Genomic DNA, 17,364 nt, shown 5'->3' with positions numbered 1-17,364 from the left:
TTAAAAAAGTTCTTTTCTTTTTTGAATCTAGTGATGTGTATGGTAAAATTCAAATAATTTTCTTTAAAGCTCCTGAATCAAGGAAGAAAGTTGTGACTGCAAAACCTGGTGAGCCTCCAAAATTGGAACCTCCACCTGCTAAAGGTACCTAGCTAATATAAGAATCTTACTTAAATTAAGCCTCTCATGAGCCCACAGTTGTAGTTCTTGGTATCTTCTTTTTCTTTAATTTGCTCAGAAATGTCAAAAAGCTGTCTCTGTTAGATTACGCTCAACAGTGGACTCCAGTCTTAGATGTATATGTTCACGTTATATTTATGTCCACTTTAATCTCCCATGATGGAATTAATGAGATGCAAGAGACAGAATCACAGAAGAGTAAGGGAGTTTTTATGAGTTTTGTCACTTGTGTAGATACTTACTTTGGTTCTCTGCTTGGGGAGAAATAAAAAATACTATACAGTTTAATTATATATAGCATTGTTCGAACAGATTTAGTTTATTATTTTTCTGAAATGTAGCTTATTTTTGTGAGAGGACACTTTCCAGAGATGGAGATGAATAAGGAATTGAGCAAGCCGCTTTACAAGTACTCCCTTATATTTTTCGTATATACTGGAGCTTAAGACAAGCTAAACAGCTAAGCAGTGAACATCTCTTCTTAATTCTGTTCCAAGTTTAAAAATTAAACTAACTGGATCCGTATGAACATCATAGATAGGCAGTTCAGATTAATACATATGTAACATAAGCCTGTAGTGAAGGAGGAAAAGTAGATAAAAATGTTACTATGATAATTCTCTTTGAATACATAACCTTTATAGTTTTGTCAAACCATACTTCTCTTTTGTTGATTTGTATGAAAGTTTCCTTTTATGCATAAGCCTAGAAGACAACTGTATGCAAATAATGTTGAAAAAGTGTCAAAACTATTGACTTCAATCTCAGCAGTTTTACTTTTGCTTTTAATATTCAGTAGCAGACCAGCATTTCATTTGTGGTTTGGAATGGTTAGTTGTTGGTTAGCTCTAGCTACGTTTATGAACCCATAATAAAATCTGGAATAATATTCTTTTAAGTGCCTGGACTTGTAAAGAAACCTCGCAGAGTAATTCCCGAAGTTACTCCTCCACCAAAAGAAGAAGTTGTTTTGAAAAGAGGTATAGTAACTTGGCCCTGTTTTTAAAAACCCAGCATATTAACATTGTTCAGTATATTCCCCTAAGTAACATTGTTTTATGAGTGTGGTATGGAAAATTACGCAAACAAAGTACTACCTGATGTCTATTTTTTGGGGAAGGACTTTATAATTGCAGGGATGAAGGGGGGTTGTCCTGAAAATCCATCAGATCCAAAGGATCTGTGATGAAAACAGAGCAGAACACTGAAAATCTGGTTCCCTGCAACTCTCTTCTGTTTTCTTAATCTCTGTAAAGCTGACACTAGACTTGACAGTCTTCCACTGCCTTCAGCTTCTGGATCCCTAAATATTTTCCAGTGACAGTGTAAATGTTATTAAAGTCACATATGTAGCATCTGCATTTTCTTTTATGGTTTACTTAGAAGTACTGCACAGATTGTAGAACCCCGTGGTGCTATTGGACATCATGCCTTTTTCCTGCAAAGTCTGGAACCTTCTGAATCACTTCATGCTCAATTATTGCTTAGAAAATGGAAGCACTAATTTCATTTGTCTTTGAAATATCCCAGAGGGATGATCCATGCCCATGTACCTTGCAGCCAACCTTAAAATTTCAGACAACATCATAAAATATAGATACTCAGTTTTTCAGATTACAGTCTCATTAGATATCCAAGACTGACTGACATCTGACAGGACAAAAATAAGTGAAATAAGTCAAATGAAAACCAGACGTTGTATAAATTTGAGTTCTCCAAATAAAACACTTGAAGATTCATTTTTGTTCTCTCACTGAAGTCAATGGGATTTTAATCCTGCGTTTATTCCCAGAAAATGATCTGTAACTGCAGTTATTAATGCATAATTATGTATAGTAAGTCATCATTTAAATATGATAAGAAATGTATGATATTATAAGAAATTTTATTCTATCATAGACAGTTAACATTGACATCTTTTACTCTCAGATGGATTGCTCTTAATGAAAGCATCTTTTTGTTCTCAATGACTTTGACTTTTGAAAGGCTTTCAGAATAGTGCCTTGAATAGTTACACAAAATCTTCCATTTATATTAAACTATATATTTTTCATTCCTGTTTCTTTATGATTGTTGATATGTTTTTTTATCTTTTGTCTTGTTCTCTGACTTATTCTTTTGTTCACCTGCGCTTTAAAAACTGAAATTCCTTTTCTTTTCAAGTTCTTAAAAAGAAATCAGAAGAGGAAGAACCTAAACCAGAAAAAGAACCTAAACCAGAAGTTAAACCGGTACCTACACCAGTAGAAAAAATTAAGAAACCTGAAGGTACTAGATTACATTCAAATCTATCTAGTAAATTGCAATTTTAAAAAAATCCCACTTTTAAGTAGTATTCTCTGAAATTCAGGAATGAAAGTGAGATTTTAAAAGAGGACTTGCATTAACCTGATTGTGTAAATTAAAGCTTGGCTGAAAGCACATTTGGGTCTGAATTCTGGATTTTGGGATTGTTTCTCAATCTTCCCTGTGTATAGAAGAGAACTTTACAAATATTTTGTAATACTGATAAAAATATAACTACAGTGAAACAGTTAATCCAAGCATTCTTTTAGGTAACATTTTGCAAATATTTGTTCTTTTGTCCATTTAGTGTTTCTAATTTATTCAAATCTCACTCTTAAAAATATATATTCCTAAACCTTATGAGCATCTGAAACTGTTTATGTCTAAAAAGAACTAAAATTTTTAAATATATTGGAAATACTTGTATTTGGGGATTCAAGGTGTTTCAATATATCTTACAAAATTACAATAATATTTTAAAGTCCCAGAAGTTCCTAAGAAGAAAACTGAGATACCTGTCATAAAAAAAGAGGAGAAACATGTGCCTGAACCACCAAAAGGTACAGACGTGTGATGCTCTTTTTCCTTATTGCAGCAACTAAGTGGTATTCATTGCCGAATATCATGCTGTATTAACATAATGCGTTACTATCATCCAGTCTGTCCCTGACTATTGTGTCATCATTAACCACTTTGCATTCTTCTGGATTTCTTGTTTGTCTTTAATTCTTTGGTGCTTGAAAAAATCATCTTTTTCCATTGTATCTTGCTTTACAAGAGTTCATCTGAAGTTAATTTCTTGCTTTCTGGCTAAATAAAATATGAAGCTGTCTCTGTGTTATTGCTTCTAACTTAAATGTTCAATGGGATTACAAAACATGTAAATTAACCTATATGTAATTGTTGTGTTTGAAATGCCAGAACCTAAGCAAGCAGCCGTCTCACTTCCTGGGCCTGAACCTAAACCTGCAGTGGGTAAGAATTCTTTAGTCATGAATACCAGTGCAGCCTTTCTTGTGTGTCTAGTATTTTCCGTTCAGAGATTTCTGGCTAAAAGGAAGTTAAACAAATGTCTTTAGTATTACTAAGACTGGAACTGTCATACAATCTACAGAACATTTTAAAGAACATCGTACTTAAAACAAGATTATTTATTAAAACAAATATTTGAGGCTTTTTTTTTTTTTTTTAACAGCCCTAAAATCTCCAAAACCAGCAGCAGAACCAGCAGCAGCTGTTACTACTCCAGTGACAGTCCCAGTGGTTGGGAAGAAAACAGGTATTTATGTTTATTCTGTGCTATTTAGGGTTTTTCTCTCTGAGATACCTAAATACCTTCAGGATAAAGAGAATGAAGAGCTGTACAATCACATAACTCATTCATTACAGGAAGATTTGAGGTCTTATTCGAGGATCTTGTTAGTCTAGGTACTACCACCTAATCTAAAAGACAAGTGTCTCTGATATACCATAGAGATGAATCTGTGCTCTTGTTTCTGGATGGTCATATGTGTGCCTTTATTTATTGTTCTATTATGAAATGTGTGTATTCTGTTGACTCCTTGATGTTGTTTATGTCCTGATGTATGTCTTGTGAACTGTATCTTGTATTTTCTGTATAGCAAAAGAAAGGGTACACGTTTCTAAATAATTCTTCTGTTGTTTAGTTTTCTGCTTTTTATTTGTTGTTAAAGTCCTGAGGAAAAGTGACAGTGGTGTTGAAGAAGTAGAGTATTGCTACTTTCATTTGATATGCTTAGGACCCCGGATCGTATCCTGCTGTGGAAAAAGAACTGTGAAGAGTCCAGTTCCTCTGAAGCACTCTGGGCCTGAGGTCCATCGGTAGAGCTGATGTACACACTGCTCACCTATTGTTCAAAGGGCCTTGTGTTACAGTAGAGCTTAATCTTGGGCATTTGAGAAGCCTAATCATTAATGTCTCTTGACCATTGATTTGGTGTTGTAGCCAGGCCTGCAGTGGCATAACTAACCCATTTTATATAGGTGGCCAGGTAGGCCTTAGAAAGCTGTCATTTTCTGCTACTTTTAACCTGGATTGGATTTAAATTGGCAAACTAGTGGGAAAATGCTCTGTACCATGACAGCAGTGTACTTAAATCTTCTGTACTGTTTGTGCGTGCCATTCTTGTCTTTCTTTTGTTTTGTGTTTGTGTTGTAAGTTTTCTGTTGTGTGGAGAAAAAGTGTTCTATGTTCATTTTATTTCAGGTATAGCTGGAAATTTTGTCTTAAAATATATTGTTCCTGATGCTTATTCTCATGGATTTTAACTCTCTAAATTACCTGTGAAACCTTTGTAGCTACAGAAAAGCCTGATGCATCATCTGTACTAAAGCATAGAGATAAAATGCCCCCAGTGGAAGAAGAAAAGCCCGAGTCAATTGTGTTAAAGAAGATTTCGGTTGAGAAACGCTTGCATGTAAAAGAAAGAGTAAGTCCTGAGCAGACAGTTCTGGACATTCAGACAGTACAGCCACTTGAGTTTAAAATCTCACTGGAAACAGCTGATGGAATACTGAAGCCAGAGGAAGATGAGGAGGAGAAAGTAGCTCTTAAATATTTTATCTTGGCTCCTGAAGAAGAGGAGCCAGAAATGACACCTATAGTTTCAAGAAAGACTACCCTTACAGGTGAGAAAATAGAAGTTACAATAGATAGCATTACTTATGCAAAGGATGAACAACCACCACCTGATGAGGAACTGAAATTGATTTCTACTGCATCTGAACATGCGGAAAGAGATTCTGGAGAGGAAAAGGGGGATGGAATTAAATCAGTTGTTCAGAGGGAAGGTGCTGTAGAGAAAGTCTCTGACAAGTTTAGTGTTCTTCACGAAGGAAAGATTCCTCTGCATGAAAAAGAAGAGGAAATTGAGTCAACTTATGTACCTAAACATATACTCAGAGAGCCATATGAGCCCAGGCACCAGAAAAGACTTCCAGGAAAAGAGACAAAATCAAAAATCAGTTTGCAACCTGGAGAATTTCCCATTAAGGATAAAACTTCATTTGTAAAGGATATCACAGAGGCAGGAATAGCTGAAACTCCTCTGCTTAGAAGTGAGGAAGAGAGAGGAGGTTTTACACTAGGGAAATCTGAAGTTCCTCTTGGAGAATCCGTGAAGGGGCATGACATACAAAATAAAACTCAGTGGATGAAGAAATCTGGTACCACAGTAGCTGAAATTCCTGTAGATAAGATTCTTAATAAAGAAGCAAAGAAACTGGAAAATATTCAAGATGATGAGAAGGATGATAATCTGGACTTTACATCAGCAGAACTATATTCCTTAGACCTGTCTGAGGAGACTGAACCAGAATTGAGAAAAGATGTTGTCCTAGAACACCCCATTGAAGAAGAGGAGGTTCCCAGAGAAAAAGCTAACATAATCTTTAAACCGTCTGCTCTTAAGTCAGAAGTAGTGGAAAGGAAAGCAAGAGAAAAATACTCTGCAGAGGAAGGAGAGGTTCATTATGAGGAGGAGGGTTCAGGACAATCGTTGAATGAGAAAGCACTCCTAAGTGATAAAAAAACAAGCAAAAAGATTATACCAGAGAAGGAAGAGAAAACTACCTTTAGTGCCCACTTGAAAAAAGACAAAATTAGACAGTCAAATGCCCCTGAAAAGCTGCCAAGGGAAACAGAAGAATTTGATACAGTGATTACAGGAGGAGGAATTGAAAGTGAAGTTTCCATAGGAGAATATGAAAAGGGAGTCAAAGATGAAATAGTTGATAGATCTGAGTCAGTAAAGAAAGTTCCTATTCAGCCACCAGGAAGTCAAGAAAAAAAACAATTTCAAGAAGTTCGTACCATTCAGGGTGAACATGAAGAAACTCCAGATCTCAAAAGCAGCACAGATAAAACTGAAGAAAAGAAATCTACTTTGACTGTAGAGGAAGTGAAGCCTTCAGGAAAAGAACTTGCAGGAACAGAAGGTACATTTGATGAAAAACCGTCAGCAAAACATGGCATTGGAAAAAGTACGTCTGTTACCATGAAAAAAGAGAAGGGAAAGCTTTCAGAAAAAATACCATCACGCAAAGGAATCACTGCAAATGGAGAAGTTACTTACTCCTCAAGCATAGGTAAGATAACAACTCCTAAGAAAGCAGAAGGAGAGAAAGAATATCAGAAATCAGAACCTGCTCGTGTGATTGAGCAGGCCAGCAAACTTTTGAGTGAGAACAGGAATTTGGATGCACCTGGAGAATCACGTGAAGTTCTGGATGTTCCTGCAAAGTCTCATGCAAAACGAGGTGAGGAGGACCGCTGCCAAATTCTTCCACGGAGTGCTTGTACTATTTGCTTCAGGAGAATACAATATGCCATTGTGATGCTTGTTTTCATTCTTTAACACCGTTCACATTTCCATCTAGTCTGTCATCTGGCTGTATTGGCATTCAGCCACTCTTGACATGTTTGTCTTACCTGTCTGTACATACATCTGTCACCAATGTTCATTGTCTTAGTCTTACACTTTTATAAGACTGCAAAAATCATATTGTGTGCCATTATCTTCTCAGAAAAACTCACACATTTTTCTAGTATTCATTTTTCCATCCACTGCAGTAAAATCTGTCCTGCATTTCATTCATTTCATTCTCCCATTAGAAGTATCTTTTATATTTCCTTTCACAAAATGATGATGAGAAGCAGCATAGCATGGGAAGTATTTTCAAAAGTCTGAGGTCATTCATCACAAATTGGGCAATTAACAGAACATCCCTCACTTGTAAGAGTAACACATTGCCCTGAAACATGTATGTAATTTATACAACTTATATTTTTGTTGTCTTCATTAGTAAACGTGTGTGTGCTTTCTAAAAAAAACCAAACCAAACAAACACAACATATGATTTGTAATAGGTACTTAAGCTATTTTGGTTCACAGGTGGATATTGATCAATGGCCTAATTGTGAGTAAAGTGCCAGGGAATAGCAGAATTTTACAAAATTATGGGCAGGACAACGAATTGAGGAACTAGGAGCTCTTAAGCTGCCTTTCACTCTGCACTGCTGAATAAAGGTCTTCCCCATGCTACAAGATATTGAACTTACCATTGAGATATAGACAGTATAAGTTGTATAAATTATACATATGTTTATATCTTCCTGCCCTTGTAAGTGTATATAGCTAAAGGAAGAGAAAATCCGATTTGTAAAATAAATGTTTGTCTTAATTTTAGTACATATGTTTATTTAACTACATTCCTAATAATATTGCTGTTCTACTTCAGAGGCCAAGACACCAAAAGAAGAAACTCCGAAGGGTATCAGTCCAGTCAAAGGTAGGCTACTACAAGTCAATACTCACAAGCAAAAGCAATAAATAAGAATTTGCTTATTCATTTCAATCTGAATTACAGCCAAGAAGACACCTTCACCGGCAGATGCTGAAAGACGGAAACTCAGGCCGGGCAGTGGTGGTGAAAAACCTCCTGAAGAGCCTCCATTCACTTACCAGCTCAAGGCTGTACCACTGAAGTTTGTGAAGGAGATGAAAGATATAGTGCTAACAGAAGCTGAATCTGTTGGGTCTTCTGCAATCTTTGAAGTCCTTATCTCACCATCCACTGCGATTACCAGCTGGATGAAGGATGGAAGTAACATCCGAGAGAGCCCAAAACACAAGTTTATTGCTGATGGCAAAGATAGAAAGCTACATATTATTGATGTCCAGCTGTCAGATGCTGGCGAATATACTTGTGTATTACGACTGGGGAACAAAGAGAAGACCTCTACAGCCAAACTTATTGTTGAAGGTATTCCCTGTTTTGTGTTTATCAATGATTTAAAGGCTAGCTACTCCTCAAGCTAGAAGTACTGGTACTTTATGTGGAATTTACAGTGGTTGGTAGATGCAGCCTTTTGTTTCCATCAATCACTACACATGTTGATTTAGTATGTAAGGTGTTTCTGCATCACACCTTCTGTATATAAGTGAGACAAATCAAAATGTCGTGTTTCCCACAGAACTCCCAGTGCGGTTTGTGAAAACTCTTGAAGAAGAAGTCACTGTGATTAAAGGCCAGCCCCTGTACTTGACCTGTGAGCTTAACAAAGAAAGAAATGTTGTCTGGCGGAAGGATGGGAAGATCATCAAAGACAAGCCTGGAAAATTTGCTCTGGGCATTATCGGTTTGTCACATTCCCTCACAATCACGGATTCAGATGATGCTGATGCTGGCACTTACACTGTTACTGTGGAAGACTCTGAACTGTCATGCTCATCTTGTGTTAAGGTAGTAGGTAAGCAATCAAAATTGTATTCTCCTTTCTCTGTAGGGTATTTGGGCTATTCTAAACTTAGGAAAGCTTTTTCTAATAATATTACAATATTAATGGACAGACAAGATTTGTACAGCTATTAAAAGCTTGTTGTAATACAAAATCTGTTAATTCTATTCTATTTATGACACATCTCTTTGTAGTAAAAGTCTGCTAAGCTTTATTTTTATGTAACTTTTTGACATGCAGAAGTGATAAGAGACTGGTTAGTAAAACCTATAAGAGACCAGCATGTGAAACCAAAAGGAACAGCTACTTTCACCTGTGACATTGTCAAGGATACACCACTGAAAAGACAGAAATTTTGAAAGAAGGAAATAAAATTTTCCTGAAAATTAAGAATGCTGGCCCTGCTGATGTTGGGGAATATTCAGTGGAAGTTGAAGGTCGCAGATACCCAGCTAAACTGACCCTGGGCGGTAAGGCAGCTTTTATTTGTGTTATATTTAATCAGCTCATAGGCCAATGTTCAAAAACCTGTAAACAAACAAACAAAAAAGGTAACCTGAATTATTATAAAGCTCTGTCAAAAGCTGACCTCATTATATATATGTTCATTTGTGCATTCTAGAACGTGAAGTTGAACTTCTGAAGCCATTAGAGGATGTTACAGTTTACGAGAAAGAAACAGCAAACTTTGATACAGAAATATCTGAGGATGATATTCCTGGTGAATGGAAGCTGAAAGGAGAAATCCTGAGACCCTCACCTGTAAGCATCCTTGAATTTTATAACACTATTTAAATTTAACCACTCTGAACAGGTTCCCTTGAGTCTTTATGGTAAGATCTTTGCGGTTCTGTCAATGCTACTCATTCCAGAATGTAGGAAGGTGAAGCATTATGGTGATTGAAAAACACTGGTTCTCTAAGTAAGAATTATATGCTATAAAAGCTAAGTTTTGGAGGGCTTCATTTTCTCAAAGGATTGCAGCACATTATTCACACAATAATAAAAATATCCTACATACATTGCTAGGAATGATGCTGACATTTAAAAGAAGTGTGAAACGCTGAAGAAATATACGCCATTGTTTTATTATTGAGTAAAAGTGTTAACTTTCCTTGAAAAGCAATTCCAGTCTATCTAGCTGACTTTTTACTGTGTATAAAATGTTGATAGAATCTCTTTACTAGAAATATGTAGCAATAAGGCATTGGCATTGTATTTACCGAAGTCTGTCATCTCTCCAGACATGTGAAATAAAAGCTGAAGGAGGAAAACGCTTCCTAACCTTGCACAAAGTCAAGTTAGAGCAAGCTGGTGAAGTCCTTTACCAGGCACTTAATGCAGTTACGACAGCTATCCTGACCGTGAAAGGTATGATGCACCATGGAGTATGATATCAACTTCAACAGAGTTCACATGGAGCACATTATAAATTGTGTGTTCTGTTTTGCTTCCAGAAATTGAACTGGACTTTGCTGTGCCCCTAAAAGATGTTACTGTCCCTGAGAGGCGCCAAGCAAGGTTTGAATGTGTCCTTACCAGAGAGGCCAATGTTATATGGTCTAAGGGCACTGATATACTCAAGATTGGAGAAAAATTTGACATCATTGCAGATGGAAAGAAGCATATTCTTGTAATCAATGATTCTCAGTTTGATGATGAAGGAGAATACACTGCTGAAGTTGATGGCAAGAAGAGCACAGCAAGACTGTTTGTGGAAGGCAAGTATCTTCTTATGAACAAAACAATAAAAAATGGATAAAGAATGTATTGTTGAGAACCACATTAGCCTTTTTCTGATGGTGTTTATGTGTCTACATTACAGGTGTGAGGCTGAAGTTCATCTCGCCTCTGCAGGATCAAACAGTGAAAGAAGGGGAAACAGCTCACTTTCAGTTTGAGCTTTCTCATGAAGACATGCCAGTGAAATGGTACAAGAATGACAAGAGACTGCACACAAGCAGAACAGTTTTTATGACTTCAGAAGGCAAAGTTCATAAGCTAGAAATGAGAGAAGTAACACTTGATGATATCTCCGAAATAAAGGCCGTAGTCAAGGACCTGAACACACAAGCACACCTCAAAGTCTTAGGTAATTACATAAATAATTTAAGATATGCTATATAATATATATAAACAATTTTTCTAAGTATAAAGTGACAAGACAGTGATTTTTTAGTAAATTTATTTTACTAATTTACTATTTCATATCCGCTATGCTTTTTGTAGAGGCCGATCCATACTTCACTGTGAAATTACAAGACTACAGTGCTGTAGAGAAAGATGATATTACTCTGGAGTGTGAACTTAGCAAAGATGTGCCAGTAAAATGGTACAAAGATGGTGAAGAACTAGTAGCTTCTAACAGAATTTCCATGAAAACGGATGGCTTGCGCCGTATCCTGAAAATCAAGAAGTCTGCAGAGAGTGATAAGGGTGTTTATGAGTGCGACTGTGGAACCGACAAGACGAGTGCTAATGTCAGCGTTGAGCGTAAGTTATCATGCCGTGGCTAAGGGAAAGTACTGAAAGCTTTGCAAAACCTGTAGACAGACAGACACTCTCTACTGTACAACACCAAAAATTGTACCTGTAGAAAACACACTGTTATGATGAATAGCTAAAATACCTAGATTTACAACCATTAAGGTATATAAATGGCTGTTGTAAAGACAGTGACGATCAATTATTCTCTATGTCCATTTACAGGCAGGAAAAAAGGCAGTTAGTTTAATTCACTCTAACAGATATTTTAGTTAATTATGAGGAAAAATGTTCTTACTAAAAATAACTGAACTTGCAGACATGTTATAGAAGGGGGTTGTAGACTCCCCAGACTTGCAGCTTTTTGAAAAGAGGTTAGATAAAAGTTTATCGGTGATAACATTTGAATGCCCTTAAGAAGGTGTAGGGAGAGACTTGAGCTCCTTTCCAGTACTACATTTTATGGTATAGCATGAGTGAGTAAACAGATGTGAACTTTTGTTTTTTCTTATTTTAGCTCGCTTAATTAAAGTGGAGCGCCCACTGTATGGAGTGGAAGTATTTGTTGGTGAAACAGCACGTTTTGAAATTGAAATTTCTGAGCCTGATGTCCATCCTATATGGAAGCTAAAGGGAGAAACCCTAACACCTTCACCTGTAAGGCTGCTTCTTTATTTGTAGACCACAATTTACCTTAGAAAAAACATATTTAATAATAATGTCTTTTGAGTGGTTTCTCAGAATATTCATATTTGGGGTGGGGATGTTTCTTTATCACCAGGACTGTGAAATAATTGAAGATGGGAAGAAGCATACTCTTGTCCTTCATAACTGCAAACTTGATATGACGGGAGAAGTGTCTTTCCAAGCTGCTAATGCTAAAAGTGCTGCTAATCTGAAAGTAAAAGGTACAGTCTGCCAACATTTTCCACGTGTATCTCAGGGCATTAGAACAAATCTAGCATCAGAAAGGTCTGTATGAACCTATCACTGAACTAAAAGTGCTTTTCTTTTGTTTCAGAATTGCCTCTCATCTTTATCACTCCACTAAGTGATGTGAAGGTCTTTGAGAAGGATGAAGCGAAGTTTGAATGTGAGGTGTCCAGAGAACCCAAGACTTTCCGTTGGTTGAAAGGAACACAAGAAATCACTCCTGATGAAAGATTTGAAATTATTTCAGATGGAACAAAGCATGCTCTGATTATTAAATCTGTTGCATTTGAGGATGAGGCTAAATACATGTTTGAAGCTGAGGATAAAAGAACAAGTGCCAAGCTAATTATTGAAGGTCTGTCTGACTTTGCCTTTATAGGAAAGGTTTGCACCATAGTCCTTAAATGGTTTTTATTGATAAGATTATTATTAATGAAATGTTATGTTGTTGTAGGTATCCGCCTGAAATTCATTACTCCTCTCAAGGATGTTACAAAAAAGGAGCGAGAAACTGCAGTGTTCACTGTGGAACTCTCACATGAAAATATCTCTGTTATCTGGTTCAAGAATGACCAGCGATTACATACCAGCAAACTGGTTTCAATGACAGATGATGGCAAACTCCATACGCTCACAATCAAAGATCTTACTATTGATGATACTTCTCAGATTAGAGTGGAAGCTATGGGAAAATCCTCAGAAGCTAAACTCACTGTTCTTGGTAAGAATGCCCAAAAGAACATACATGATGTGTATTATCAGAAGAGTCTTATTAATAAAAAATGGTGATCAGAAAGTCTTGAGGTTGGTTTTGGTTTGCTTTGATGGGGTTTTTTTGGTTTGACCTAAATTTACATTGTGATTTTTGACAATTTTAGAATTTGTTTGTCTTCTTTGGGTCTCCATTTTCCCATTCACAAAGTATAATTAACTTTAAAATGTCATGCAACTGTTGCAAAATTAGCTATTAGATACTTAAATGGTGCACTGAAACTCCTAGTGAACGAAAACAATGTTGTCAGTAATATTAGTAATATGCTGAATTGTTTCTTACGTATTTGTTGTTTTCTCTTTTTGCAACAGAACTCTGTAATATTTATAAGGACTATATTTAATCCTTCTTGCAGGGCATAGACAAGAAATGTATTTTATGGTAAGAACTAATTGTCCTTTCTGAAAGACTAAAACTTCAGACTGAAACATATCTTGACTTTCGCTTCCAGAGGGAGACCCGTACTTCACTGGGAAGCTGCAGGATTACACTGCTGTAGAGAAAGATGAAGTAATCTTACAGTGTGAAATCAGCAAAGCAGATGCCCCAGTGAAATGGATGAAGGATGGCCAACCAATTACTCCATCAAAGAACGTTGTTATTAAGGCTGATGGTAAAAAGAGAATCCTTATCCTAAAGAAAGCTTTGAAGAAAGACATTGGACAGTACACTTGTGACTGTGGTACTGATCAAACCTCTGCTAAACTTAATATTGAAGGTATGGTTATTTTGCTGGGCTGCTCTGTAATAGAGATCTTTTGGGGTCTGTTAGAGATTGAGGGAATAAATAACTTCTTTTTTTCTTCCAGACCGGGATATTGAGATTATTCGTCCACTCTACAGTGTGGAGGTGATTGAGACAGAGACTGCCCGTTTTGATATTGAAATTTCTGAGGAAGGTGTCCACGGCAACTGGAAGCTAAAAGGAGAACCCCTGACTGAATCAGCTGTAAGCAAATATTTCAGGATGTTTCTTATGTGTGTCTCAACAATGTGCGGGGAGGTAGGGTGTAAGGGAGAAAAAGGTGGCTGTAGAAACTAAAGTGAAATCTCTTTCTGATTTCAATAAGGGTCACTATCATAAAAATACTGTTTTTTTCATTAATAACTTTCATAATGTAGAATCATAGGATGGTTTGGGGTGGGAGGGACCTTAAAGTAGTTCCAACCCCTCTGCCATGGGCAGGGACACCTTCCACTAGACCAGATTGCTCCAAGCCCTATCCAGCCTGGCCTTGAACACCTCCAGGGATGGGGCCTCTGCAACTTCTCTAAGCAGCCTGTGCCAGTGTCTCACCACCTTTACAGTAAAAAAATCCTTCCTAATATCTAATCTAAATCTACCCTCTTTCAGTTTAAAACCATTACCCCTCATCCTATCGCTACACTCCCTGACAAAGAGTCCCTCCCCATCTTTCCTGTAGGCCCTCTTTACGTACTGGAAGGCTTATAAGGTCTCCCTGGAGCCTTCTCTTTTCCAGGCTGAACAACCCCAACTCTCTCAGCCTGTATTCATAGGAGAGGTGCTCTAGCCCTCTGATTGTCTTCATGGCCTTCCTCTGGACTTGCTCCAACAGGTCCATGTCTTTCTTATGTTGGGGGGCCCAGCGCTGGACTGAGTGCTCCAGGTGGGGCCTCACAAGGGCAGAGTAGAGGGGGAGAATCACCTCCCTCGACCTACTGGCCAGACTTCTTCTGATCAACTGCCTCGACCTACTGGCCAGACTTCTTCTGATGCAGCCCAGGATACAGCTGGCTGCCTGGGTTGCAAGCACACGTTGCCGGCTCATGTTGAGCTTCTCATCAACCAACACACCCAAGTCCTTCTCCTCAGGGCTGCTCTCAATCCATTCTCTGCCCAGCCTGTATTTGTGCATGGGATTGCTCCGACCCAGGTGCAGGACCTTGATCTTGCCCTTGTTGAGCTTCATGAGGTTTGCACAGGCCCAGCTCTCAAGCCTGTCCAGGTCCCTCTGGATGGTGTCCCTTCCCTCCATCGTGTCGACTGCACCACACAGCTTGGTGTCGCCAGCAAACTTGCTGAGGGTGCACTCAATCCCACTGTCTCTGTCAGCGACAAAGATGTTAAACAGCGCTGGTCCCAATACTGACCCCTGGGGAGTGCCACTCATCACTGGTCTCCACTTGGACATCAAGCCATTGACTGCAACTCTTTGAGTATGACCATCCAGCCAATTCCTTATTCACCCAGTGGTCCATCCATCAAATCCGTGTCTCTCCAATTTAGAGACAAGGATGTCATGCAGGACAATGTCAAATGCTTTGCACAGGTTCAGGTAGATGATGTCAGCTGCTCTTCTCTTATCCACCAATGCTGTAAATCTGTCATAGATGGCCAGCAAATTTGCCAGCCATGATTTGACTTCAGTGAAGCCCTGTTGACTGTCACTGATCACCTTATTTTCCATGTGCCTTAGCATAGCTTCCAGGAGGATCATGAGCTCCATGATCTTGCCAGGCACAGAGGTGAGACTGACTGGCCTGTAGTTCCCCAGGCCTTTCTTTTTTCCCTTTTTAAAAATGGGGGGTTTGGTTCCCATTTTCCAATCAGTGAGAACTTCACTGGACTGCTGTGATTTCTCAAATATGATGGATAGTGGCTTACAACTTCATCTGCCAGTGCCCTCAGGACCCGCAGATGCATCTCAGATCCCATGGATTTGTGCACCTTCAGGTTCTTTAGATGGTCTTGAACTTGATCTTCTCCTACAGTAGGCAGTTCTTTGTTCTCTCAGTCCCTGCCTTTGCCTTTTGCAACTTGGGTGGTGTGGGTAGAATACTTACCAGTGAAGACTGAGGCAAAAAGTCATTGACTACCTTAGCCTCCTTCATATCCTGGGTAACCAGGACTCCCATTTCCACATTTTTCCTGGTCTTCCTTTTATCACTGACTTAACTGTAGAAGCTTTTCTTGTTGCCCTTGACATCCCTGGTCAGATTTAATTCTATCTGGGCTTTAGCTTTCCAGCAGATCTCTGGCTGCTTGGACAGTTTCTCTGTATTCCTCCCAGGCTATCTGTTCTGTATAAACTTAATCCAAAATATTATATAAAATAGCTAAATAATAAATTATTTTACATAAATAAATACATTCTGTATTGCTAGTCCCTAACAGTCATGTATCCAAAGTGCAAAGACCTCATGGAATTCACTTAAATATAATGGCATTTTAAAAATGCAAACTTTGGATTGTCTGCATTTACCTTTGGGTTTTGAGCTGTGTTTGGTTTAAATAGAAGTAGATCACATTTTCAAACTCTTTTCCATTACTATGATGGCTAAAATTGGTTTAAAATGGTATAAAGCTTAATCAAATAATCTTAATTCCTTGCTGGAAGGATTTGGAAAATTAAGAAACAATACAATCACAGCTGACACTAATTTGGCAACTCTTTGATGTAACAGTACCAATGTGTATAATACACAAAGTTCGAAAGTTCCATGAAAATCAGTGTCGGGATAAGAGAAAAGGACCCTTCTCGAGGAAAGGTCACAGCACAAGCTTAGTAATTTCTAGTTCCCTTAGGCTTCTGATTGGTCTACATATGGATATATTGGCTAATCAGTCAGCACATACCATTCACCAAGACTAATATGTTGCCTCTTGCCCTTTCTTTCTAAGAGGAAGCAGACTGTATTGGGAAGAGACTATGAAAGGAAAGGCCTGTGAATCAAAGTTTCTAAGGTACATTGCAGGTTGTAGTGGGCTTAAGTGTTGTGAATGGAGGAGAGATAACAGATACAAGGTATGAGAAGTAGGGACTCTTGAGGTGAGGAACACAAAAAAGGTGCTGAAAAAAATTGTTTCACTTCTCTTTTTGCAGGAATGTGAAATCAAGGAGGAAGGCAAAAAGCACTTTCTTACACTGTACAATGTACGCTTAGATCAAGCTGGTGGAGTAGATTTCCAAGCAGCTAATGCCAAATCCGGTGCTCATCTTCGAGTGAAACGTAAGTGTCTTTTAAACTGAAAGTAATTAATTGAGAAAAAGGTACTCTTTGCCTCTTTGGAATGGGTAGAAAAATCTCTATACTGCATTGAACCCTCAGAAATTCTTTCCAGAATAGCACCTCAAGGAGTAATTACTCAAACCATCTTAATTTTTTAGTCAAGGAATGTCCTATATGTTTTTTAACCTTGTATAGAGTTTATTCATATAGAAGATGTGAAAATAAGGAGATGGCCTTGAAGGCTGCTTCGTGGTCTGGCATCATATGTTGTTATGAAATCCAAGTATTACAAGCAACGGCTTTACTGCATTAAAGTATCATGTTAACCTGAGAGGACGGGATCACAGCGATATCTGGGGATAGGGTTAAGAGCTTGATGGACAGGGACAGACCACACGGTTGAAGACCACTTGTTTCCCACTCCAATCCTGGCCCTTGCTATTTTGGAAAACACATGCCTTATCTAGCCAGAGGAATT

At 38.0% G+C, this 17,364-nt stretch overlaps 1 protein-coding gene across 1 annotated transcript in view; it reads left to right on the top strand.

Annotated features, from left to right (window-relative positions):
• TTN (titin) overlaps positions 1-17,364 on the top strand; it is a 244,945-nt gene that overhangs the window by 134,980 nt on the left and 92,601 nt on the right. The window contains 23 exon segments of the mRNA XM_009885623.1: positions 70-144; positions 1,080-1,160; positions 2,344-2,448; positions 2,949-3,026; positions 3,388-3,441; positions 3,662-3,745; positions 7,726-7,776; positions 7,855-8,250; positions 8,462-8,737; positions 8,966-9,063; positions 9,066-9,195; positions 9,348-9,487; positions 9,970-10,096; positions 10,183-10,446; positions 10,551-10,817; positions 10,955-11,218; positions 11,727-11,866; positions 11,991-12,117; positions 12,231-12,497; positions 12,597-12,863; positions 13,366-13,632; positions 13,724-13,863; positions 16,760-16,886. Coding sequence (XP_009883925.1) covers positions 70-144; positions 1,080-1,160; positions 2,344-2,448; positions 2,949-3,026; positions 3,388-3,441; positions 3,662-3,745; positions 7,726-7,776; positions 7,855-8,250; positions 8,462-8,737; positions 8,966-9,063; positions 9,066-9,195; positions 9,348-9,487; positions 9,970-10,096; positions 10,183-10,446; positions 10,551-10,817; positions 10,955-11,218; positions 11,727-11,866; positions 11,991-12,117; positions 12,231-12,497; positions 12,597-12,863; positions 13,366-13,632; positions 13,724-13,863; positions 16,760-16,886 — 3,825 coding nt within the window.

The sequence above is a fragment of the Charadrius vociferus genome, unplaced genomic scaffold (assembly GCF_000708025.1).
Source record: "Charadrius vociferus isolate BGI_N301 unplaced genomic scaffold, ASM70802v2 scaffold315, whole genome shotgun sequence".
NCBI lineage: Eukaryota > Metazoa > Chordata > Aves > Charadriiformes > Charadriidae > Charadrius > Charadrius vociferus.
The sequence above is the reverse complement of the archived record's forward strand: the minus strand, read 5'-3'. Positions and strand labels throughout refer to the sequence as shown.